Source organism: Ranitomeya variabilis, chromosome 1, assembly GCF_051348905.1.
Source record: "Ranitomeya variabilis isolate aRanVar5 chromosome 1, aRanVar5.hap1, whole genome shotgun sequence".
NCBI classification, from domain to species: domain Eukaryota; kingdom Metazoa; phylum Chordata; class Amphibia; order Anura; family Dendrobatidae; genus Ranitomeya; species Ranitomeya variabilis.
Genome location: NC_135232.1, coordinates 1,054,370,056 through 1,054,397,974, shown reverse-complemented (window position 1 = coordinate 1,054,397,974; position 27,919 = coordinate 1,054,370,056). Strand labels below are relative to the sequence as shown.

General features: G+C 43.8%; 1 protein-coding gene across 1 annotated transcript; it reads right to left on the bottom strand.

Annotated features, from left to right (window-relative positions):
• Positions 1–293: 293 nt before the first annotated feature.
• Positions 294–27,353, bottom strand: COMMD8 (COMM domain containing 8). Its single transcript, XM_077279818.1, has 5 exons — positions 27,198–27,353; positions 22,065–22,220; positions 16,938–17,090; positions 5,602–5,757; positions 294–901 (listed from the first exon to the last, which is right to left on the bottom strand). The coding sequence occupies exons 1-5, from the start codon at positions 27,261–27,263 to the stop codon at positions 881–883; spliced, it is 552 nt and encodes a 183-aa protein (XP_077135933.1). The 5' UTR covers positions 27,264–27,353; the 3' UTR covers positions 294–880.
• Between the last annotated feature and the right edge of the window lie 566 nt (positions 27,354–27,919).

The following is a 27,919-nucleotide window of genomic DNA, read 5'->3' as shown; positions in this document are numbered from 1 at the left end:
TGGACAGAATAGTGAAGGCTGCAGCCAGTCAACGATAGAGGACAACACCTTTAATTTTAGCAATCTGACCATTTGTTATAAGCACACAATTTAGCCACACAAAAAATATATTTTTTGTTTTATTCGGTTTATTGTTTTTGCTTTTTTTTTTTTTTAATCTTCAAAGTATAAAGCATTGTTGCATTGTGAAATATACTTGAAAACAACAATTCTACCTACATTTATACCATGGACTGGAAATAAGTTGTACATACAAAAACAAAGAAACGTAAATTGTTGTTCAAGAAAAAAGAAAAAAAACACAAAAACAATAATACAAAAAGTATATGTATACTTCTGCAATACTAAAGATGCCCATTCGCAGAGCAAAGCAAGCTGAAAGGTGGGTCCAAATAACCATCTTTGTATGGGATCTCCAATCGCTTTCCAACAGATGTCAAGAGAAAAAAAAAAGGATAAAGCTGTTTGAGAAGAAAAAGGAGCAGGCATGTTGACAGAGTAAATTGGTTAATGCCAGAGGAATCCAGCATTGGCTCACTCTCCCATCTCCTTAAAAACACATTCACGCTCAGCTGACCTGACTGTGCATATGTATTATGGTGAAGGTAGTGGTTGGAAAAATAGCGGTCAGCAGCACGAGCGCTCCGCTATTGAACACGTGTGACCACCTTACAAGCAGTCCATGTATTCTTCTAAAGTGAGAATTCTGGGGCACCGATGACCGTGCAGCACATTCATACAAGTGTGAGTAATAAATGCACGCTGAGGAAAATCTGGTAATGTTTTGGATACGTTGTCGACATATTTGACCACATTAATCCATAATCAGGGCTACAGCAACGTTGTCTTACGGAGAAAGTAATCATCCACCAATTCGACATCATTTCAGTTGAAGGACGACCTGACAACATGAATAAAATGTTAATAAAACACAGAGCACTAGAACAAACGAATACATATATATATGTATATATATATAAAAAAAAAATGGTACAAGTTGAATCTATTGACCTCCACTGCCCGGAGAGGAGCCACTGACATCTTATTCTGGACAGAAGTTCAGACTATATTATTTTACCTTTCAGAAACAGAAATAGTCATCAACGTTTGAGGTTCAATCCGCTTTGGGATATGATAGTGTAACTAAAAGAGAAACTGGCGTTTGTATTTCTTTATTGTCTTTATGTAGAGGTCACATGACCATCTAATAGATTCTGTATTATCCAGAGGGCTAGATAAAAGGTCCAAGTCCTTAACAAATATTCTTCAGCAGCCATTTTCCATAGATACACACTGCTAAAAAAAAATAAAGGGAACACTTAAATAACACAATGTAACTGAAAGTCAATGACACTTCTGTGAAATCAACCTGTCCTGTTATGAAGCAACAATGATTGTGAATCAATTTCTCCTGCTGCTGTTCAAGTGGAACAGACAACAGGTAGAAGTGAGAGGCAATTAGCAAGGCAACCCCTCTAAAAGGAGTGGTTCCGCAGGGGTGATCACAGATCATTTCTCTGTTCTCATCCTTTTTAGCTGTTTTGGTCACTTTTGCATTTTATCATTGTTCTCACCCCTAGCGGTACAGTAGAATAAGGCAGTGTCTACCGTACAGCCCAAAAGAAGTTGCCCCAGGTTGGTCAGCTCATCTATGATGGCACATGAAAGCGAGATGTGGCAAGACGGTAGCTGTGTCTGTCAGCACAGTGTCCAGAGCATGGAGCAGATATCCGGAGACAGGCCATTACACCAGGAGATGTGGAGGGGACCGTAGGAGGGCAATAACCCAGCAGCAGCAGCACAGCTACCTCCTCCTTTGTGCCAGGAGGAACAGGAGGAGCAGTGCCAGAGAACACCAAGATTGGCAGATTCGATATTGGCCCTCTGTGCTCCATGGAAGAGAGCAGGTTCACACTGAGCACATGTAACACACGTGACAGACACTGGAGACGCCGTGGAGAACGTACTGCTGCCTGCAACATCCTCCAACCTGACCATTTTGGCAGGTCAGTAATGGTGCTGGCAGGCATTTCTTTGGAGGGCCGCACAGCCCTCCATGTGCTAGCTAGAGAAACCTTAACTGCCATTAGGTACTAGGATGATATCCTCAGACTCATTGTGAGACCATATTGAGGTGCACTGGGCCCTGGGTTCCTTCTGACGCATGACAATGCTAGGCCTCATGTGGCTGAAGTGTGTCAGCAGTTCCTGCATGATTAAGGCATTGATGCTATGGACTGGCCTGCCCTTTCCCACTTTCCCAGACCTGAATCCAATCGAGCACATGTCTCTTTCCATCCACCAACGCCACATTGCACCAAAGACTGTCCAGGAGTTGACTGATGCTTTAATCCAGATCTGGGAAAATATCCCTCAGGAGAACATCTGCCTCATCAGGAGCATGCCCAGGCATTGTAGGGAGGGTACACAGGCACGTGGAGGCCACACACACTACTGAGCATCATTTCCTTATCTTGAGGCATTTCCACTGAAGTTGAATCAGACTGTAAGGCTTCTTTCACACTTGCGTCTGTACGGGTCCGTTGCTAAGCGTCAGCGCGACGTACCAACGCATGTTGTACAAATTTGGTATGACGTGGGCAGCGGATGCAGTTTTTCAACGCATCCGCTGCCCATTGTAAAGTCCCGTGGAGGAGGGGGCGGAGTTCCGACCGCGCATGCATGGTAGGAAATGGCAGACGCGACGTACGAAAAAACGTTCCCTTGAACGTTTTTTTCGTGCCGACGGTCCGCCAAAACACGACGGACGGGACATGTGGCCATACGTCGCGATCCGTCGGCAATACAAGTCTATGGGAAAAAAAACGCATCCTGTGGGCACATTTGCAGGATCCATTTTTTTCCCAAAACGATGGATTGTGACGTACGTCACACGACGCAAGTGTGAAAGAAGCCTAACTTAATTTTCCACTTTGATTTTGAGTATCATTCCAAATCCAGACCTTCATGGGATATTACTTTTGATGTACACTACCGTTCCAAAGTTTAGGGTCACGTAGAAATTTCCTTGTTTTTGAAAGAAAAGCACCGTTTTTTCCAATGAAGCTAACATTAAAAGATTCAGAAGTACACTCTATACATTGTTAATGTGGTAAATGACTATTCTAGCTGCAAACATCTGGTTTGTAATGCAATATCTTCATAGGTGTATAGAGGCCCATTTCCAACAACCATCACTCCAGGACGCCCCCGGAAGAAGTTGGCGGCGAAACGTACGTCACCGAACAAATAGAGCACCTTTGGTACAGGTAATGTTTACATTTATAAAGGATTGATGGGACTATTGGCAGTTTGGTTGTGGGAAACACTGATAATATAATCTGTATTAGCCCCACACTTGGACTGATCTATATGGGGATATTATATCTACCACTTTACTTTATCACATCATCCACTTCACATGGCTGAATGTCAGTTTGGTGGGCCTTGATAAGCATATTCTTTAGGGGTATCCCTGCCATTACATGTCAAGTCCCAGTTTTTCATTTACATTGATAATATAGTATTTTGTATTATTGCAGTTACTGCATAGAACTGTGGGGCCTCATAAATTGCATCCATATAGGCATAGCAGTATTATTGTGTCTGCATTATGATTGTTAATGTAGAATATCCCTTGTATTATTAACTTCAGTACATTATTGGTGTATTCACTTGTTTGGTGTCCTTTGACAGTAATTTTGCTTTTTAATTGATTTTATTATTAAAAGTTAATTTTTATCTTTACTTGGGATCTCTTCATATTTCCATAAACACTGTGTTAAATGGGAATTGTGTGGTATTGTATGTAGAAGTGCCTTTTATATCACTTTGGACATTTTGGTTGATAATACTACAATCTAGTCTGTTTTGGAAACTTGAGCCCAGAACCAGGCATATAAAAGAATAACTTTAGACAGACGCATTTGTTATTTCTCCAATTTTAGTTTTTAACTGTTTTGCTTACATACATGTTGCTTTATTTTTCTTTTTTTATACCCTTTCTTGTAAGTTCTGTGCTTTTTGTATATAAAGCTTAAAACTTTAAAAAGATTGGGCCTTGTATACTGTGAGGCAGTAAGGGCGATCATATGCGAGGGTTGATATGTATTCCGCAGGATACGGATGGAGTCCTGTTAGACCTGCCGGAGTGCCTTGTGTTCACAGCAGGACGCCCGTGAGTCACAAGGCAAAATAAAAGTAAATGTGAACCTGGTCAAGCGATTTGGCCAAGGCAATGTTCAGGAAAACCCGTTAAGGGCTTTTATTTCTGGATCGGGCCTTACAAGTGGCCCATGGCCACAGATTCCATTTAAAAACCCTGCAGCAAAGGGTTGGTTTGCAACTGCAGAGCAGGCGGCTCTGCAAAGCTCAGCCTGTGTGAAGTAACACAGAGCCGAGCGAAGCCAAAAGGCTTGGCACCCCTCAGCGTGACACGGCAGTACAGTCGCCCACGACAACAGGTCTCGGATACGGACTATCTTTCCCTCCCGGCTGTGATGCGGAGGACACCGTTTGTTTTTCCAGTTGTGAGTTTCTTTGGACATTAGAAGACATTTGCTTTGAACTTTTCTTAGGCAGGGACCAATCTGTTGCACTGCACCAACCCCGCTGCACTACAATACTCTAAAGCACTCTGGCTCGCAGGGCGATTATATTTGGCCCACAACACCAGCAAAGACTTCCCATTATACTGTATGGATCACTACTTGGGGCCCATTAATCTGTATGGACGACTATGTGGGGCCCATTATAATGTATGGACGACTATGTGGGGCCCATTATTCTGTATGGACGATTATGTGGGGCCCATTATTCTGTATGGACGACTATGTGGGGCCCATTATTCTGTATGGACGACTATGTGGATTTAGGAGAGTGTGTGGCCTTTTGACAGTTGGACAGTAATATATATGTCGGGGACTCATCACCCCGTGTGTTTGAGGAATGATGGAAGCGTGTTGTGTATCTGGGTTGTGTGGATTGTATTGGGGTGTGACATGTGCTCACTTTGCAGCCTAAAACAGAGGTCGAGTGCAAGATCAAGTGGGAGGTGCTACTGTAACCCTTGCAGTCAGAGCCCACGTCACATACTAAGAATGGTGTATGTGACATACTCCATTTTGTATATGCCGATTTGTATTGCCCAAGCTAATGAAATCTGGAGAATATTCCTTATTTTCTGACATACATATTATAGAGATACATGTTACTTTCCATCCATTTTTCTTTGAATTTTCCACATACAGAACTTCATTATAATTTCAAACAGAAAAATGTCCAATACCGTGAAAAAGTAATTTCCTAATGGACTAAAATATGGAGACTTTTTTAGCTTCACATATAAATCATGCAGAAGAACAGTGCTGGCCTTCACAGGTAATATCGTGCTGTAGGCTCCTGTAGAAGGTGGTAAGATGCTCCATTTATCACGTCTAATTTCCAGCATTACATTTGTATAACGTAGCACTTTCAGGAAATCCAGTCCAAATAAATCACGGCGATGTCATCTCAATGCATTCAGCAGCATCTAGACAGCAGATATTGTGGAGGAAGAAAGGTGATCTGGAATAATAGGATAGATAAAAGGCCAGCACATACCTTGTTAGCTGCCTCCAGAGAATTGATAAGATTCTGCAACTCTTCTTTATTCATCTCAATGGAGACTGGTGCGATCGCGCCGTTTTCTACAATATCCAGGTCGAGATTCACAAGTGGCATTTGCAATGTAGAGAGCTTATCACTGGACATAGCAAGCTGGAGGGAAAACCCAGAAAAATACTCAGACAAGAGCAGATTTAAACTACACAGGAGGTGGAGACCATTAAAATACAACATGGTTTCCAACCAAACAAGCAACGTTATTTCCAACCAAAGCTGTGCAGGATCGCTCTGCATGACTTCTGCAGTATTACGGTATGGTCACATGTAAAATACGCAATGTTTTTACAGTACCAGCGTAAATCAATGAGATTTCTGAAAGTTCATGCCCACGCTGGATTTTTTTTAGCACGCATATTTTGAGTTCTGCTGTGTTTTTTTTTCCTGAGAGACATCGATCTTCCAGCGCTTTTCACCCATTCAAATGAATAGGTGAAAACAATGGAAGTAAAAATGCTGCAAACGCACGCATGTAAAAAAGCGACGTATGAGCATACTCTAACAGGGATTCGGAGCTGAAGTGAAGAGTAGTCACAATATAATACACTAATAAAGGCAGCAGAGGCAGATCTGGCAATTGGTCAGGGTGGGAAGGTGAAAACAAAATGTCAAGAATGAGCATCAGTGCTGGAAAAGTTCAAACCAAAGAGCCCAAGCTCACAATTTATAATTTTTGTTTTATTGCTCAATAGTTTTGCAAATGCAAAATCTGGACAGCTTTTTAAATAGTCTTCATTAATAATGATGTTCTACAATTTTCCTGCTGTAGAGTTTCTATAAGTCGTTCATGTAGCAGAGAGCTCTGTAAAAACTACTGCAAATCAGTCAGAGCTCGTGTTACTGATGGTTCTTTGGTCTTCCGACCCAACTCGAATTATTTGAGTTAGCAGATGAAAAAGGGTCTCGTACATAGATCTGCATTGGAAGGAGGATAAAGCATCAACCTTCTGAAGGAGGGCAGAGAGTAAAGGCTACAGATAAGGCCAGATTCAAACATCCGTGTTTTGCAGTCCAAGTACGGAACGTGATATAATGGACCACCCAAGGGTCTCCTAAACCAAACTTCACAGCCCCATGAATGCTTAGGAGTCTGTTGAGTTTGGGATAAGAGACTCGAGAGCTTCCCATGTATTGTGGTATGTAGCTAAATGTAGCATAATGTACCTAGGACGGAGTAATCCTATAGCTGCACATACAATAAATGGGAGTATACAGAACAGGAGAAGGACTTGGGTATTCTGGTTACAAATAAGCTGAGCAGCAGGACTCAATGTCAAGCAGCAGTTGCAAAAGCAAACAAGATCTAAGGATGCATTAAAAAAAAAAAAAAAAATTATATATACATACACATACATTATATATATATATATAATCCTGCGATCCCAATGTATTATTACCCCCTATAAAATTACTTGTAAGGCCACGTCTAAAATATGGGATCCAGTTTTGGGCTCTACATTTAAAAAAAAAAAGCATATTCAGAAGTTAGAGTTAGATCAAAGGCGGAGAACTAAATTATTACAAGGGATAGAAGGCCTCTCATATGATGAGAGGTTGGAAAGGTTGGGCTTGTTTAGTTTAGAAAAAAAAAAAAAAAAAAAAAAGACGCCTTTACATGTATAAATATATGTGTGGTCAGTACAGGGGACGGCACATGACTTATTCCTTCCAAAGACTGTACAAAGGACCAGAGGCCACTCATTAAGGTGGAAGAAAGGCGATTCCTGCAGCTAAATAGGAAAGGGTTCTTTATAGTTAGAGCAGTCAGACTGTGGACTGCCGACCACAAGAGGCAGTAATGGCAGACACTAGAACAACTTTTATACAAGGGCTGTATAATATCCTCAAAACACATAATATTGCGGGTTATAGTTAATTTAGTGACAAAATGTACAAATGGTGGCGAAAGGTTGAACATGATGGACCTAGGGTAACTATGTGGCCGGTACTTGAACAGAGAAGCATGGATATGTGAATCTGGCCTATTAAGGAAAGCACATGAAGAAGAAATACATCTTGTATTCCAGCCAAGCAGATATACAAGCTGATGAAGACAACAGCACCGCATACACCCAGAGCTCACATCCAGCCTATATTACAGGTAGAAATAGTTCCAGGAGAGAAACATCTGAAACTTGGATCATGCGGAAAACTGCATAAAGGGGATTTGAAGGTTGTATTTAGTTTTTTTGAGTCAAAAGTGTGAATAGTTTAAAAAAAAAAACAAAAAAAAAACACAGATGCAGGTCAGCTGTTTTGGTGCCCATAGGGGACCTACTGAATACTGGGCAGGTGGATTCAAACATATGACTGATGAATTTTGTAGGCAATGAGGTGGGGCGCGGGTGCTGTTCTTAAGATTTAAAAGACCAGCACCAGCATTATCCATCATAGAATTTTCCAAGAAAAAATAAAAATCCTAAATAAAATTTGAATTTGAGCAGAAATCACATAGCAGGTTAATAAAATAATACGATTATTAGACAACTGATGAATGGATATCACCACTACGCTTCCCTCTTGGCATTGCAGAAACCACCGCTTAAGCTGCTTTCACACATCAATTTTTTGCCGTCAGTCACAATCCGTCGAATGTTGAAAAAAACGGATCCGTTGCAGATTGTGAAAAACTGATGCGATGGATCCGACTAGCTGAACCAGCTAATTGGATCTAAAAAAAAATTGGATCATGCTCAGTTAAAAAAACAAAACAAATGGAATCCGTCGCCTGATTCCATAATTTGACGGATCCGGCGCCATAGGGTTCCATTGTAGCAAACGCAGAACGCCGCGGGATATGGCGTTGTCCGGTTTTTCACCAGAGACAAGCAAAAATGTAACTTTGTACGTTTTTTTCCCCACCGCCGGATCAACAATTTTCGCCGGATCAGGCAAACGAATGAAACGTGTGGCCATTCTACGCAATCCGTCGCTAATACAAGTCTATGCAAAAAAAAATCTGATCCTGCGGCATCATTCGCCGGATCAGTTTTTTTTCAAAATTCGCCGGACTGAGCCTGACGGCAAAAACTGATGTGAGAAAGGGGCCTTCTCCTGGTACCACGGCATATGGTCCAATATTACAATCATGTGGTGCTGACATGAACATTTTGTTCTTGCTATAAAATAAATCGTTCAGTTCTGTACTTTACTTCGAATGTGGTAAAATCCATGCAATTACTGTAGGAAAGGAGGATGATGCAAGGCTCTATTCAGTCCTGAGCTGCAACATTTCACTGACAATCAATGAATAAATGTATGAAATCAGCAAGACTCTGAAACACCGCTCCCTAATGAGCGGAATGTTCTCCGTTTCTCACATTTTCAGTTTTACATTCAGACCACCACTACAATTCAATCACGGAGATAAATCGATATCAAGCGGCAGATGGGCTCAGAACAACATGATGCTTGCTGTTATTTCTCTGTGAGCTATTTCAGGTCAGAAATTCACTTAAAATTCATCATTTTTCAATGTTCCATTTGTTCCAAACCAATTCTCTGAAAAATAGAAAAAAAAAAAAAAAAATGGGGATAAAGAACCTGGACTTGGCCAAACGTGAAAAATGCATGCAGCGCAAGCCTAAAAACACAGAATGGCAACTATATTACATTTGCAATTCATTTTTCCAAATGTGTAGCAAATAAAAGATGAAAAAACGACATTCTACAGGAACCCGATGAATCATTACCATGAGGTCAGAGGAACCACGAGAGCCGCTGCCACTTGCCGCGCACAAGGATAGAAAATGAAGTCTGCAAATTAAAATACTCCAAGCTTCGGGTTCATTGTAAGTCTCATGTACAAACCAATAACCTTCATGGAGAAACGTGCAAAACTGCGGTATCCTTTTACTAAAAATTGCCAATCCGAAGGCTCCTATATTGTTCACTTGGCTTTTAGATTGCAAGTGTCCAGGCCCTAATGAAAATTCACCATTGTGAAATTGAATGTTAGCTTGGAGAAAATAGGGTCATAGGGGTCAGGAAGGGCATGTCGGCCATTCAGCTCGATTTACATTTCTACCTTCCTGTCTGGGATGCCGCGGCTCTGGTGCACAGCGCTGGTAGCCAATACAAGTGATGGATTAGAGAGCTCATCACCGAAGATAACTGATGGATTTATACGGTTTTGCATTTACAATTATTTTGAGATTTTTTTTTATAACATTATATAAATTATAGCAGTACAGTTTGTAATGCATGCTCATCGTCACCGTCAATGAATACGTAATTTTTAACATGGTGTAAATGCTGCCTTTCTTCTGAATCTGGCATGGCTTTTTCTTTTCCTCCTGAGCCCTGTTCCTCGTGTGTAAATGTATTCTTCTAAGCCAAGTAGGCATAGTCCTCAACTTTTCTAAGGCTAGATGTACGCTAGTGCAGAAAGTCGGATGCAAAAGAACAGCAGCATTTACACCAGGATAAAAATGAAATATAATATAATAGTATATACACATACAGTCATGTCCAAGCATAATAGCGCCCTTGATATTGTTCCAGAAAATGAAGTATTCCTCCCAGAAATTATATACACACATACTGCTCAAAAAAAATATAAAGGGAACACTCAAATAGCACATCTAGATATCACTGAATGAAATATTCCAGTTGTAAATCTTGCAGCTAGAATAGTCATTTACCACATTAACAATGTATGGAGTGTACTTCTGAATCTTTTAATGTTAGCTTCATTGGAAAAAACTGTGCTTTTCTTTCAAAAACAAGGAAATTTCTAAGTGACCCTAAACTTTGGAACGGTAGTGTACATCAAAAGTAATATCCCATGAAGGTCTGGATTTGGAATGATACTCAAAATCAAAGTGGAAAATCAAGTTACAGGCTGATCCAACTTCAGTGGAAATGGCTAAAGACAAGGAAATGATGCTCAGTAGTGTATGTGGCCTCCATGTGCCTGTATGACCTTCCTACAACGCCTGGGTATGCTTCTGATGAGGCGGCGGATGGTCTCCTGAGGGCTCTCCTCCCAGACTTGGACTAAAGCATCCTGCAACTCCTGGACAGTCTGTGGTGCAACGTGACGTTGGTGGATGGTGAGAGAAATGATGTCCCAGATGTGTTCAATTGGATTCAGGTCTGGGGAACAGGCGGGCCCACGCCATAGCTTCAATGCCTTCATCTTGCAGGAACAGCTGACACACTCCAGCCATATGAGGTCTGGCATTGTCCTGCATTAGGAGGAACCCAGGGCCAACCGCACCTGCATATGGTCTCACAAGGGGTCTGAGGATCTCATCTCAGTACCTAATGGCAGTCAGGCTACCTCTGGCGAGTACATGGAGGGCTGTGCGGGCCTCCAAAGAAATGCCACCCCACACCATTACTGACCCACGGCCAAACCAGTCATGCTGAAGGATGTTGCAGGCAGCAGATCGCTCTCCACGGCGTCTTCAGACTCTGTCACATGTGCTCTGTGTGAACCTGCTTTCATCTGTGAAGAGCACAGGGCGCCAGTGGCGAATTTGCCAATCCTGGTGTTCTGTGGCAAGTGCCAATCATCCTGCACGGTGTTGGGCTGTGAGCACAACCCCCATCTGTGGACGTCGGGCACTCAGACCATCCTCATGGAGTCGGTTTCTAACCGTTTGCGCAGACACATGCACATTTGTGGCCTGCTGGAGGTCATTTTACAGGGCTCTGGCAGTGGTCCTCCTGTTCCTCCTTGCTCAAAGGCTGAGGTAGCGGTCCTGCTGCTGGGATGTTACCCTCCTATGGCCCCCTCCACATCTCCTGGTGTACTGCCCTGTCTCCTGGTAGCGCCTCCAGCCTCTGGACACTACGCTAACAGACACAGCAAACCTTCTTACCACAGCTCGGAATGATGTGCCATCCTGGATGAGCTGCACTACCTGAGCCACTTGTGTGGGTTGTGGAGTCCGTCTCATGTTACCACGAGTGTGAAAGCACAAGCAACATTGCAAAGTGACCAAAACATCAGCCAGAAAGCATTGGTACTGACATGTGGTCTGTGGTCCCCACCTACAAAACCACTCCTTTATTGTGTCTTGATAATTGCCAATAATTTCCATTTGTTGTCTTTTCCATTTGCACAACAGCATGTGAAATTGTCAAACAGTGTTGCTTCCTAAGTGGACAGTTTGATTTCACAGAAGTTTGATTTACTTGGAGTTATGTTCTGTTGTTTAAGTGTTCCCTTCACTTTTCTGAACAGTGTATATATACACCATGCATACAAGGACAGGGACGGGGAGCCATGCATACAAGGACAGGGACGGGGAGCAATGCATACCAGGATAGGGATGAGTGGAAAATGCATACCCAGCTTATACTCGAGTCAATAAGTTTTCCCAGTTTTTCGGGGCAAAATTAGGTGCCTTGGCTTATACTCGGGTCGACATGTACTCTAGTATATACGGTATATTCCACGTAAACCTGAGATATTCTATTGTTGGATAACCTATTTAGGACAGTTTTGAAATTTAAACACTTATCTCTCAAAAAAGTGAATTGCCAACCACCTGTATGAGAGTACAGGCAATATTTTAAGAATTTAGTGATGAGCGAGGTAGACCCCACTCTACCCACAACGTATGTCCCGAGATCTGCCAGCTTTCAGTCATGCAAGTACAACTTCAGTCACGGTTCAGAGTGGCGGCTGTAACACACCCCAGAAATTACTGCCAGCCAGCTTTGTCCTGATGCTTTTCAGAACCGGCTGTTAGTCCGTACCAGAGCGTGCTTAAAGCAGTCGCCCTCAATGCTGTGAGCCATGAGTATATTCATACCTCCCAACCGTCCCGAATCCAGCGGTAGGGGGGCGCAGTCGGGCCGCCTAATGCAGCGGTCAGCAGTTTCTCCCTCAGCGGCTGCAAGGGTTTTTGTTTTGTTTTTTTAAGTCGTGGGTTGGCCCGCCCATCGGCCCACCCACCTCAGTCTTTGCACAGCCGGATCTATTGTGGGGGCTGTAGTTCCGGAACGCTTTTTTGATAGCAGAGAACAGCCGCCAGGAACTACAGCTCCCAGAATCCTGTGTGCATTATCAGCTGCCCCTGCGCACAGGCACAGAGTGTCACAATTGTGTCCTCCTATCACACCGAGGGAGTAGGATGATTTCACCCAGAGCCTACTGCAATGTGAGGCATGGAGCAGTTCAGGTGAGGACTGGGCTTTGGGGGCTGCCATGTCCTGGGTGATTACATGTGTATTGTTCTGGACGCCAGGCTTTGCTGGAGGATTACAGTCACTATAGGGTTTGTATGGCACTGGCGTGGTCTGTGGTGTTGTACAAAGCAGCAAAGTGGGTACTTATGATCAAGCGGGACCATCCCGAATTTCAGACTCTGTCCCCCTGTCCTAGCCAGGATCTTACTTTTCCCGGCAGGGTGGGCAGCTGGGGCATGTGCCCCAGGCGCCGCCTTCAGGGGAGCGCAGTCAGTCCTCGCAATGCGGAGGTCCGCAGTGTCTCCCCTGGCGGCTGCATTCTGTTGCCCCTGGACTGGAGTCGGCCGTTCTCTGTGCCGGTTGTTAAGCTGACAGCCGGCGCAGAGAAGCTGCAGCGCGCCGGAAGCAAGGGATTAATTGTACTCACGTCTTGAAGGGGGGCATGTACGAGGAAACAGTACGGGGGAATGGGGGCATGTATGAGGAAACAGTACTTTTGAAGAGAAATAAGTATTTGATCCTACTGGCAAACAAGACTTAATACTTGGTGGTAAAACCCTTGTTGGCAAGCACAGCAATCAGCCATTTTTTGTAGATGAGGAGTTTTGCTCACATATCAGGAGGAATTTTGGTCCACTCCTCTTTGCAGATCATCTCTAAATCATAAAGATTTTGAGGCTGTCGCTTGGAAACTCGGAGCTTCAACTCCCTCCATAAGTTTTCTATGGGATTAAGGCCTGGAGATTGTCTAGGCCACTCCATGACCTTAATGTGCTTCTTTTTGAGCCACTCCTTTGTTGCTTTGGCAGTATGCTTTGGGTCACTGTTGTGCTGGAAGACCCAGTGTAATCAGCAATGCTAAATGTGTGTGGTTGGGGCGTGGATATTGGTGTGACTAGTTGTGAAATGGGTGTGGTCAGGGGCATGGCCTAAAATTTGCTAAGCGCGCCACAGACTTTGTCCCTCTTTCCCTTCTTCAAAAGTTGGGAGGTATGTATACTTTCTCCAAGCACACCTGTATGACAAAGCCAGCGGCTCCCAGAAGGAAAAGTTAATTTTCTCCAAGGTGCCAGGCCTGTTCATAATGCTATTAGACCTATACCTGCAGGTTAAGATTTATTGGACCAGACAGGTTCCCTTTAAACAACGTGACCATTTATTCTGTGGGTTGACGGTATAGACAACACTTGCACTAGCTTATCACTCCTAACGATCCTCATTAGATTCTCATGTCGAGCAAAATACAAGGTTTGAGAAGTATCAAACCAACGTAGCAGACTGCTACCCACCGAAGGCCACTAAAACCAAGCTTTCCAGTGTAAATAGGTCCTTTCCAGGCATTGCTTTCCAAGAAGTGTGAGGTGCCCCAGTACATCTCTGTATGATTCAATACGTTGTGCATGCTGTTTTTAATTTAACGTAATGAGTATCCATTTTGTAGGAGCACATTTAATGTAATTGCATTTCGCAGGTGTAAAGACCTCTAAGTCCACACAAGACCTCGGACATCAGTGTAATTACAAAGGGCTATTACCGAGAGAGGCACGGGTGGAAGCAAGCCATATGCCTGTACGTCAGCGGTACGCGCTTACAATTACACACAACTTTTATTGTCAACCCTTTTATTACACTTAAAGGGGACATCACCAGATTTCACAATAAATACTTCATACACTATTAACGCCTTAAGGACTGGATTATTTTTCATTTTTTAGGCTTTCGTTTTTCCTCTGCTTCTTACAATATATTGTACTACTGAGAAAAAAAAAAAAAAAAAAGCAACATCGCCATTGGCTCTTACTACATTTATTGTACAATAAAATTTACCTGGCAACATGATTCTCCATGTCAGTACAATTATAGCAAAACCAAACAAGGTTCGGTTTCATGGCTTAAAAAAAAAAAAAAAAAAAAAAAATACAGAACAAAACTAAATACGGTACTTGTTTTGCCTCACCATTTTGTAAGACCCAAAATGTATTTTTTTTTTTTATTGTCAATGGAGCTGTGTAAGAGTTTGTTTTTTAATTGTATTTTTAGCAAAGAGAAGCTGAATCCAACAATGTATCACTTACTGGGTGCAGCAGCTCTGAGAAGCACCCAGTTTTTTAGATTTAGCAGTGCAGCAGAGCTGAGGAAGCTAGCCCCACCCCTATCAAGCTCTGTGTATACATAACTATAGACAGTGAGCTGATTACCACACGAGGGGGCGGAGCCAAATGATTGCCCATAGTCACAGCAATTTTAATCACATGGTGACTACAGCTCCAATCTAAGTAAACGACAGCGCACTGCCGGACATGTGACATCGTTGAGTTCAGTATTTTAACCCCTACCTCATGCTGTCCTCAGATTACATAGCAAATACCTGCTGACAGACTCCCTTTAAATCTGCACTTGCTTGATCGCCCATGTAATACAGCAGTATAGTGACCAACGTGCATGTATATAGTACAATGGATCCAAGACTTGATGAGGCTGATGTACCTCCTTTTATCCATACATGTTATTTCCGCATCTAACTACCATTTCCCCAGGCTTACAAGTGTTGAAGGGTAGCACAGGATTTAAAAAAAAAAAATAAAAAAAAAATAAATAAATAAAAAATGGCTGCCCTCTTCCAACAACAGCACTACAGCTGGCACAGGTTGTGCGCGGTAATGAAGCACAGCTCAATACATTTCAATACAGCCGAGTTGCAATAATATACACAACCATGAACAAATGTGGCACTGTTTTTTTCCTATGTTCTTCTAACTGGTTCTCGACCAACAGTAAATATCCGCCTACGCTTGCTGGGTTATGTGCAGCACCGATGTTCGATTACGGTGGGCGGTTTTGCAGCACTACCTCTAGGCGCCATAATTTCAGTGCAGAACGCTTGTTCCTCACTGGAGACATAAGAACCTGATTGGTTTAAGTCAGGATGAGGTTAATGCGTTATCTTCTAGATGCAGCGAGTGGGCTCCTTCTCTCACCCCTCTGGCAACGCCGCATCACGACCATGGGGGAAACAAGGGTTGTCTAACAAAATCTAACAACGACCTCCGGGTCTGCCAGCTACTGTGGCCTGTTAGACCCAGCCAGCAGCAGGGTCTACCAGGCGAACAGTCAGTGTACACCTGAAATATCATGCATCCCAGTACATGCGTATTGCACTGCATGAGACCACTGATCAGAGAAATAAAAGTACAGTCCAATAGGGTTGAGCGACTTTTGCTTTTTTAGGGTCGAGTTGGGTTTTGTGAAATATCTCTCTCTCTCTCTCTCTCCCTCCCTCCCTCTCTCCAAAGCATATGTTGTGTTTGACTGCGGAAATCACTGCAGCCCAAACGGTAATATGGCTCTATGACGCCGCAGAAACCAGGCCGGAACCTATGTCATCACGCTGCCCACACTCCTTAATTGGCTGAAAAAATGGCGGGGAAGGCGTCATACAAAACGCGACTTTGGCGCCAACATCTCCGACCACGTGGCCGACCCCACGCTGGAGTCGGGTCGGGTTTCACGAAACCCGACTTTGCCAAAAGTCGTCGACTTTTGAAAATGAACGATCCGTTTCGCTCAACCCTACAGTCCAATAGAAAGAAAAGAGTAAAAAAAAAAACAAAAAAACACCCACATATCTGGTATCGCCATGTCTGGAACGAGCCTATCTGTAAGAACTGTCACACTAGTTAACCCCCGCACACAGATTTTTCATCATACGAGATCACACCGTATGATGTAAACAAAAATGGTATCGCTGAATGCGTAATCTTATCCCGCAAAAAACAAGCCGCCAAAAGCTCCGTGAGCTGAGAAGAAAAAAAAAAAAAAGGGATATAAATGGGGTATTTCTGCAATCATACTGACCTGAAAAATAAAGCTGCCTTATCAATTTTACCACACTGAACGGCATTTAAAAAAAAAACAAAAAAAAAACAGTTCCTGAATTGCTGGCGTTTGTTCATTCTGCCTCTCAAAAAATGGAATAGAAAGCAATCAAAAAAGGTCATGTGCTCGAAAATGGTACCAATAAAAATGGCAACTCCTCTGGCAAAAAAAACCCAGGAAGGTGAAAACAGGCTTGGGGATGAAGGGGTTAAAGAAGAAATAAAGCAACCCGTCTAATGCTGAGCAGAAGCACGTACCTTTAGCTGCCAGTCAAAATCTTGCAGGTAAGAAGACGACATAGCGCACACCTTCTCCACTAAGGCTTCTTTAATCTCAGGGTTCCTACTTTTTATGCACTTGATCATCATTTCTTGATACTCAGGATTTAATCCACCTAATTCGTTAGAAGTCTTTAAAGACAAGAAAAAGATATTCTTTACTAGAATACATCAGGCAAAAATCCTTAATATCTACATTTTAAAAACGGTATTGATGCCGGGCAGGATGAGCAAGGAAGCGCTGCATCACTATTAGTGATGAGCGAATATACTCGTTACTCGAGATTTCCCCACTATTTTTTAGTGCTCGGAGATTTAGTTTTCATTGCCGCAGCTGAATGATTTACATCTGTTAGCCAGGCTGAGCACATGTGGGGGTTGCCTGGTTGCCAGGGAATCCCCACATGTAATCAAGCTGTCTAGTAGCCGCAAATCATGCAGCTGCGGGGAAGAAAACTAAATCTCCGAGCAGTCACAAATACTCGGAGGACCCCCGAGCGTGCTCGGGAAATCTCGAGTAAATTCGCTCATCACTAATCGCTATGAAAGTTAATAAGGCTGACAATGATGGTCGTAAGAGGCCAAAGTGTGAACTCACCAGAAATAACACACAGCTCTGCATCTTATTAGTGAATGGAATATTCTCCTTGATAGGCCTGGGTGACACTTGTTAGTACAAAGCAAGAAAGTCGCACGAGTCTCTACCATCAATACCCGGCACTGCCGCCGGCACTCGGGACCGGAGTGTGCAGCTGTATGTATTTCTATGCAGCTGAACGCTCCGATCCCGAGTGCTGGCGGCAGTGCCGGGTATTGATGGGCGACTTTCTCGCAGGTGTGACCCGGGCCTAAGTGATACATTACCAGTGCTATGACTGAATGCTTATTTGGATGAAGCTAAATGTTTCGTTTATGCAGCTTTGCTTTTTGCGCTATAACTTACAGAAGTTTATTCTTTTTAAACGTTTCCAAACACACATTTGAGCAAAAAAACCAAAATCACACGTGGACACACATGGTTGATGTTCTGCGCTTACCTAAAAAATACAAACCTGGCTCTAGGGCATGTTCACATAGTGGAATTTCAGGATGAAGTATTCAGTGCAGATTTGCGATAGTATCTGTGGCAAAAATCTAAAACTGATGCTTGGATTTCTGCCAAAAATGTGCAATTTAATATGCAGCAAATCTGCATGAATAGATGTGTGAAAGTCACTGGCTTTTCCACTTGAAATCTACCTTCTCTACTTTTGGACTGCCCATAACCTTACACACCCAGGCGTTACACACTAAGGCTATGTGCACACGTTGCGGATCCACAGCGTTTTTTCTGTGTGGAATTGCACCAAATCCGCAGAGGGTAACTGAAGCAATATTAATCAATGGGAATCCAGAATTGGTGTGTATATGCTGCGGAAAATTCCGCACTGATTTGCAGCATTTTATTTTCCGCAGCATGTCAATTCTTTTTGCAAATCTGCAGCGTTTCTGCACCCATTGACTTACACTGAGTCAGTCAAATCCGCAGCTAAACCGCAGGTGTAAAAAGGTTTACGTGCCAAAAACGCTGCACAAAGGAAGGAGGAAGAGTGTGTGGGCGAAGACTGTGCGTGCGGGTCCGTCTGCGTGTGGGTCTGTCTACGTGTACGTACGTGCGTGCGTCTGCTTACTGCCGGCATCTGTGCGACTGTGTAGCGAGGCATCGTCTGATGGGACTACTACTCCCATCCAGCTATGTCTGCTCTCACATCTAACAGTGACAGCATGAGCCCATGATTGGAGAGTAGTCCCATCATCCGGCGACTGTGTTCAATAGTAAACCAAAAAAAAAACCAAAAAAAAAAACAAAACACAACAACCCACATTGGATATGAATTAACCTGATCGCTAAACAGTGTAATGAGAAAAAAAAAAAAGTAAAAAACGCCAGAATTACTTTTTTTGGTCGCCGCAACATTGCAAAAATGCAATAACAAGCGATAAAAAAAAAAATCGTATCTGCACCAAAATGGAATTAATATAAACGTCAGCTCGGCGCGCAAAAAATAAGCCCTCACCCAACCCGAGATCACAAAAATTGGAGACACTACGTGTCTAGGAAAATGACGCAATTTTTTTTTTTTTTTAAACTGTGGATTTTTTTTTTCCCCAAATAAAAAGAACCTAGACATGTTTGATGTCTATGAACTCGTAATGACCTGGAGAATCATAATGGCAGGTCAGCTTTAGCATTTGATGAGCATAGTAGAACAACAAAAATAAAATTAATCCAAAAACCTTTTGTGGAATTGCAATTTTTGGGGAATTTCACCACACTTGGATTTTTTTCCCATTTTTGAGTACACGATATGGTAAAATCAATGCGGTCGTTCAAAAGTACAACTTGTGCTGCAAAAAACAAGCCTGCATATGGCCAAATTGACGAAATAAAAAAAAAAAGAAGTTATGGCTCTGGGAAGAAGGGGAGCAAAAAACAAAATCGAAAAAAGGCACCATCTTGAAGGGGTTAATTTTTCTCTCCTTTGATGTGATTGCACATCAGAGCGAGAAATGGGGTCCCCCGATCCACCCTCAACTACCTCCGGTGTCCCTGCATCCCCCCGTGAAGTGCCCCTTGCCAGCGGCGTCTTCTTCTGGGAAGAAAATGGCGGGCGCATGTGCATGCGCAGAGATCTGCCGGCCGGCACCAATAGGAAATTTTTACTATTGGTTCATTTTGATCACTGTGATAGACCGTACCACAGTGATCAAAATAAAAAATTGTAAATCAAACCCCCCTTTAACACCTCCTTAGTTATGTAAAAATAATACAATTAAAAAAAAGTATTTATTTCCATTTTTTCGTTAGGGTTAGGGCTAAAGTTAGGGTTGTGGTTATGGTTGGGATTAGGGGTATGTTGGGGTTAGGGTTGGAGTTAGAATTGGGGGGTATCCACTGTTTAGGTACATCAGGGGGTCTCCAAACACGACATGGCGCTGTGAAGGACTAAAATTAAGAAAGAGTAAAGCGGGCTTCATTTTGTGCTTTTTGACTCCATCTTGTTGTTTACGAGATAAATTCTGTTATTTAACTAGGTAAAAGTTCATAGCTGTTATAAAGCCAGATTGTTCTAGTCTGAATAAGATAAGAGGCTCGGGGTGTATTGCTGTGTAAGACCTTGACGCACAAGCTGTTTTTTTTCTATGCCACAAAGACACGGCCATATATGTAGTTTCCGGTTTTCCTGCATTTTTATAGGTTAAGTGCTGCAAGTGCAATTTATACTATTGGTTGAAGTATAACTTGCTATAACTACAAAGAAGTGACATAAACAGGGCTTAGAGATCTGCTCGATCCTCCCAAACAGAGATACGTCTCCGTCTGGTCATTCTCAGTTGCCGGCAACGCCCTGTGGACTAATCTGGAAATCACTTGGTCAACCGTGAAGGGTCACTTCAGATCCTCCCCCAACAGCGCCACCATTGATTCCAGCCAATTCTGCGTTCAAAAAGTCAAACGGTGCTCCCTCCCTTCTGAGCTCTGCCATGCACCAAAACAGTGGCTTTTCCCCACATACGGGGTATCGGCGTACTCAGGGGAAATTGCACAACAAATTTTGTGTTCCATTTCCTCCTGATACCCTTGTGAAAATAAAAAAAATTAAAAAAAAATTGTTTCTAAAGTAAATTTTTTGTGAAAAAAGTAAAATGTTAATTTTTTCCTTCCACATTGCTTTAGTTCAGTGTTCCCCAAGTTCGGTCCTCAAGAGCCACCAACGGGTCATGTTTTCAGGATTTCCTTAGTATTGCCCAGGTGATGGAATTATTCCATCATCTAGACAGGCAACAATTCCATCACCTGGGCCATACTAAGGAAATCCTGAAAACATGACCCGTTGGTGGCTCTTGAGGACCGAACTTGGGGAACACTGCGTTTAGTTCATGAAAAGCACCTGAAGGGTTTAATAAACTTACTGAATGTGGTTTTGCACACCTTGACGGGTGCAGTTTTTAGAATGGTGTCACTTTTGGGTATTTTCTGTTATATTGACCCCCTAAACTCACTTCAAAAGTGAGGTGGTCCCTAAAAAAAAAAAAGGTTTTGTAAATTTTGTTGGAAAAATGAGAAATCGCTGGTCAACTTGTAACCATTATAACGTCCTAACAAAAAAAAAAAAAATTGTTTCCAAAATTGTGCTGGTGTAACACGTGGGAAATGTAATTTATTAAGTATTTTGTGTGACACCACTCTAAGGTTTTAAGGGTACAAAAATTAAAAGTTTGAAAGTTTAAAAATGTTCAAAGTATTTGCCAAATTTCTGTTTATTTTTTCATAAATAAACGCAAGTTATATCGAAATTTTTTTGCCAACAACATGAAGTACAATGTGTCGCGAAAAACAATCTCAGAGAATCAGTGGGATATGCTGAAGTGTTCCAGAGCTATAACTTCATAAAGTGACAGTGGTCAGAATTTTAAAAATTGGCTTGGTCATTAAGTACCAAATTGGCTCTATCAGTAAGGGGTTAAAAATCTCCCTGACTAGGGGGTTCAGTAGGGCCAATGGGGTTAACAAAGTATTGTTCAGACGGTGCCTCTGAACGAACTGAGTTAAACTCCATGATCAGACTATGCTGGTACCCATCAAAACCAGAAATGTGTTCCACTGTGGACCGCACGCGTCATCAAAAGGTGCCGCAAATACGTTCCACGCTGGAGAGCTTGCTGAGCGCAGTCCGGAAGTGCGGCCAGAGGATGCAGCATGGAGCCGGAAGAGGAAAGCAGCGGTCGTCAGGAGCCATTTCCCGCTCTACTGACCTGACTGAGAGAACCCTACCCAGTGTGATATCAGCCTGGAGCGTCTTTACAGCAGGGCATCTCCCGGGTAAAAACTCTGCGCCGATGCGCTCTCCACTCTTGCGCCTGTCCTGATAGGGACAGTGTTTTTCCTGTCCCTATCAGTCATTTTGACCGGGGTGCCCAAACTTTTAGATGCCACTGTAGGTAAAAAGCCTACCTCAATCTCAAGAGCAAAGTTTGGAGCAAAATTACATTTCAGGAAATTACAACAGTTTGCTGTATTCCCACGTCCTTCCTCCTGTTTATGGGAACTAAAACTGAGACTACCTCATCAGAGGATCCATCTTTGCCGACAGCAGTTTTAATAAAAGCCGTGGTGTTCTCCAAGACTTCCAGCCATTCCCTCAAGCTCCAGATGTTGCCATAGTCCTGAAATCGAGGCTGCGCCCTGCCACACAGGCCATCGATCACCTTGTGAAGGAACTGAAAGAAATGACAGAAAAAGATTAGCATTGATCTTTGACCATTTCAGACTTACACTAGATTGGAACTTGTTAAATAGCTGGTGTATAAGAAGCTGAATAGCACAGGGGTAGCGGGGCGTCTACAGATCCGACATTTATATCACACAGTGGAGTCACAAAAAGCAATGCAGAATTGCCGATCATTTCCGTTCCCTCCACCCTATGGTGCTTCACACTGTGGGAAATGGAGCCCCAATGGCTCCCTAGGACTTTGTGGGCCTTTGTACAGGCCTGAGGCCACTTTCACCTGCATTTTTGGTTTATTTCAAAGCCAAAACCAAAAGTGTGACCTACATTGAAAAAATATCATGGAGGAAGGTTTCCTCTAGGTTAAAGACCTGCTGCAGAATAGGAAGATGCAACACAAAAACCTTTCATATTTCACCAGTACCAGAGTTAAAGGGAAACTGTCACCTACAAAAATGCCATTTAACTGCGCATACACTGTAACCGCTCCTTCTATCGCCACGATGACTGGAAGAGATCGGCTGCAGAGAAACTATAACTTCTCCCTGTAGCTACATTTCCAGTTACACTGCCAAGCAAGATTGAAACGCTATTTACCTGCAGATTGCCCCCATATCTGCAGGTAAATAGCAACATATTCCCTTTAAAGCAGCATAGAGCCTATGGTGATCGGACTCCCATCCTGATGCAAAGAGGTAACTCCATCAAACAAATGGCAAAATGTTGTTGTTAATTACTTGTAGGCTAACTGGCAGAATTCTGACATTTTCTCATTTACTTCCAAAATGCATTGAAACAATTAAAAAAACAAAAGCAAAGTGAGAATCGATTTGCAGGACTCAGGACCCATTGGCCAAGTGGGTAATCTGTGGCTACTGGACCGGAGCCCTGAGAACCGCCTCTTATGTGGCAGCTACAGTAAGGGTATGCGCCCACGAACCGGAACTAGCTGCGTATGTTCGGTGCACCCAAAGCGCAAGAAATAGCGTAAATAGATATCCCCATCAAATTGAAATGACGATACTGACACTTGGCCCAAAGGTGAAACGGGGGGAGATTATTTTAATTTTGTTTTACTTATTCATGGTGGCACTGCCCCCTGCAGCCTTCCGCTCTAGACACCCACTCTCTGGTGCTTAGTGGCAAATTTGGCACTGCCCTCAATGTTCTGTCCTCAGACCCCTACTCTTCTTCACCTAGACCAGGGGTCCCCAACCTGTAGCTCGGGAGCCACATGTGGCTCGCGGTCCCATGAATTGTGGCTCGCGGCTGTCTGCCAGCTTGGTGCATTAGCTCCAGTTCTAGCAATCAGGTATGAAGAGCAAATCTGAAAATGGTGAATTTTGTGAGCAGCCCTGCACAGAAGAGCACATATTTTGGTCTTAGGGGTTTTGAGGTAATTAAAGTATGGTACGCTGGAGACAAGATGATACCACCTGTCAGAGGAGGTGTTTGAAGCTGGATGTAACAGTGTCTTGGGAGTGCTTTATAGGAGAATACTGAATGGGGGTATTGTGGGAACCCCTGGATCTTAGTATACTGCTTTGGCGTGATTTTTGCGGAAAAGCTTTGGTTAATCATTATGTCTGTAATGGGGCTTTGGTTGCCACTATTGTGAGGGGGGCGGGAGCTGAATGTGGCTCACGACCCTCTCTCAAGGCTGGATGTGGCTCTCAAGGTCAGGAACGTCGGAGACCTCTGACCTAGACCTTTAACAGATCATAATGTCCCATGGCTTCCAATGCCACCTATGATGACACTTAAATCTACCTCCCTGGCCCAGACATCACCTCTTTGATGTCCAGAATCGCAGTATCTATCTACTATATAATTGTCTAAGGGTCACTTCCGTCTTTCTGTCCTTCTGTCTGTCTGTCAGTCATGGATATTCATTGGTCGCGGCCTCTGTCTGTCATGGAAATCTAAGTCGCTGATTGGTCGCGGCAAAACAGCCACGACCAATCAGCGACGGGCAGAGTCCGGTGGCAAAATGGCCACTCCTTCCTCCCCGCAGTCAGTGCCCGCTCCATAATCCCCTCCAGTCAGCGCTCACACAGGGTTAATGGCAGCGTTAACGGACCCCGTTATGCCGCGGTGTAACGCACACCATTAACGCTGCTATTAACCCTGTGTGACCAACTTTTTACTATTGATGCTGCCTATGCAGCATCAATAGTAAAAAGATCTAATGTTAAAAATAATTTAAAAAATAAAAAATCGTTATGTACTCACCGTCCGTCGGCCCCTGCATCCAAAACAGGCCTTTACCGCTCCTCGCGACGCTCCGGTAACCGGTCCATGCATTGCGATCTCGCGAGATGATGACGTAGCGGTCTCGCGAGATCGTTAGTCATCATCTCGCGAGACCGCAATGCACTCTTGAGACCGGAGTGCGCGAGGAGCGTCGGTAACCGCTTCGCCTGGATCCAGGGGCCAACGGAAGGTGAGTATATAACTATTTTTTAATTTTAATTCCTTTTTTTAACAGGGATATGATGCCCACATTGCTATATACTACGTGGGCTGGGCAATATGCTGCGTGGGCTGTGCAATATAATACATGGGCTGTGCAATATACTACGTGGGCTGTGCTGTTATATATACTATGTAGCTGTGCTATACACTCCATGGCTCCTATTTACTACATGGGCTTATACTACGTGGCTGGCCGCGAACAATCAGCGACAGGCACGAATTGGCACAGGATTTGAACCACGCTTCGCTAATTGGTCGCGGACGGCCGAATCCTGTGTATTCAATGTATTATTCTAAAATCTTCACAAATAAATTACATACATATTCTAGAATACCCGATGCATTAGAATCGGGCTACCATCTAGTCAGCCATATTCCCCTCCTCCTCATGCTTTTTCTATAACTCAATGTGGACAAAATCAAACTCACCATCTTGCTCAGCTAACTCCCTTCTACTTATCACAATAAGTGACATCACGATTTCCCCTGTCTCGGGGTAACCCTTGCTTGTGAACAGCTGACATGTGCCCCTAACAGCTGTGGGTGTAATCGCAATGCACCCACGGCTGTTAACCTGTTAAATGCCGCTGTCAATTTGACAGTGGCGTTTAATGTGATTGCGCCGGAAGCGAGTCACTAATCTCGCCCATTGGGGCACATGGCCCGGTTGTCGGCGCTCATAGCATTGAGCATTTCTGCTACACACAGGCGATCTGATCATCGTCTGTATGTAGCAGAGGCGATCAGACAACTGCAGCTTCTAGCATCCCATAGAGACTATTGAAGCATGCAAAAAAAAAAAAAAAAAAAGTTTATTAAAAAAATATACAAAAGTTCAAATCACCCCCCCATTCAATATAAAACAATTTCACAAAAATAAAAACACACATATTTGGAGTCGCCGCATTCAGAATTGCCCAATCAAGCTATAGAAAGAATTTCAGCATAGTGGAAAAAAAAATGCCAGAATTACGTTTTTTTTGGTGGCCGCAATGTTGCATTAAAATGCAATAAAAGGCGATAAAAAGATCGTATCCACACCAAAATGGTATCATTAAAAAAGTCAGCTCAGTGAGCAAAAACTAAGCCCTCACCCCGAGATCATGAAAAAAGGAGACGCTGCGGGTATTGGAAGATTACTTTTTTGGTTGTTTATTTAAACAAACTTTGTTTTGTTTTTCCAGCATTTGAATAAAAAAAATAACCTAGACATGTTTGGTGTCTATGAACTCGTATGCAAATTGCCTCTTCTGAGAAAAAGAGGACTTAACTCTATAGCGCCACCTGTTGGAAGTAGCGATCCTACAAGTCACAATCAACCCTTTAACGAGTCGTGCAATATGACTAAGGGCTTGTTCACACGATCCTTTTTTCGCTGCGGATTTTTCAGGTCCTGATTTGTGAAAACCGCAGTGCAAAACCTGCGGTGGTTTTCACTGCGGTTTTCAGTCCTTTTTCTACTGCGGGTTTCCAGCTGCATTTTCCTATTGGTGCAGGTGGAAACCCGCTGCGGAATCCGCAGAAAGAATTGACATGGTACTTCTTTTTTTCCGCAGAAAATCAGCGCGGATTTTCCAGCGGAAAAAAGGAACGTGGGAACAGCGGGTTTTTTTTTCCATAGGGTAACATTGTACTGTACCCTGCATGGAAAAAGGATGCGGATCCGCAGCTGCAAATCCGCTGCGGATCCGCAGCAAAAACCGCATCGTGTGAACATAGCCTTAGGATAAAAGCCAAATCAGTATCTCAATTCGCAGACACGGTGTTTCGGGCTGTTGGCCCATGCTTCGCACCGATTTGGCTAGGTGAGAGGCTCTGGACTGGGGTCTAAGGTGTAACGTTTCTCTTTATGGAGAGTGACATACCAGCTGGCTTGTCAAGGTAAGGAGGCTTATCCGTCGTGCAATGCTCCTCTGGGAAATTAAATATGCAAATTGCCTCTTCTGAGAAAAAGAGGACTTAACTCTATAGCGCCACCTGTTGGAAGTAGCGATACTACAACTCGTAATGACCTGGAGAATCATAATGGCAGCTCAGTTTTAGCATTTAGTGAAGATGGTAAAAATTGATTTTTTCCCCCATTTTCCAGTACAAATATGGTAAAACCAATGGTGTTGTTCAAAAGTACAACTCATCCCGCAAAAAATAAGCCCTCACATATACAGGAAAAATTAAAAAAGTTATGGCTCTGAGAAGGGGAGCGAAAAACAAACGTAAAAAAGAAAAAGGGCTGCGGCGTGAAGGGGTTAAGATTTTTCCTGAGCAAGATGTCCAATGGCCTCCCATAGACACGCACGTCTTCTCACAGGTCCTGTGTGCGGACACACGGGGTCACAACCTACAGGGGGCGCCGTCCTCGTATCCCCTCTAGAGTTCGGACTTGTAGGAAAGCCTCTATACCAGACCACACAGGCATCTCCACGGGGACTACAAACCCCAGCACACCCTGGGGATGGCAGCCCCACAATTAGCCCATGGAGGGCGCTATAGTCACCTGCGGACACTGAGATACCGGCAGCTTCTCCACCAGCTCCAGCCCGCCGTCCACAGCGCCGTCCATATCCGGACCGCAGCTCTAATCACATGACCAGCACCTAACTTTCCAATCACAGGCGAGCGGCTGCTTCGGTCATGTGACCAGAAGTGTGTGACGTCAGCATTTCCCTGTACGTAGGGCGGAGTGAGCCGCACTGTCTGGTGTATTATGTATCCATGGTGCCGGGCGCGCCGCTCTACGCCCGCAGCACGGCACACCGTACACAGCCGCGGAGCGCCGCAGTAGTCACCTAGTGCCACACACTCCTGTGCCCACAGAAGCCAGGCAGGAGCAATAGGGACACACAGCCCACGGGGAGCAATCAGTGATCAGTGCGGCCGTGCTGGGACCCTGGAACTGAAGGCGCCAGAATTATATTACACCATAATGTATTGCCCCATGTTTCAGATGTGTTCGGGCCTCAAAGACCGTGGTTGGTCTAATGTGCAACACCTTGTGCCAGAATCGTGGCAGATGTGCGCCAGAATCATGGCAGATGTGCAACACCGTGCGCCAGGATCGTGGCAGATGTGCAACACCGTGCGCCAGGATCGTGGCAGATGTGAAACACCGTACCCCAGAATCGTGGCAGATGTGCGCCAGAATCGTGGCAGATGTGCGCCAGAATCGTGGCAGATGTGTGACACCGTGCGCCAGGATCGTGGCGGATGTGAAACACC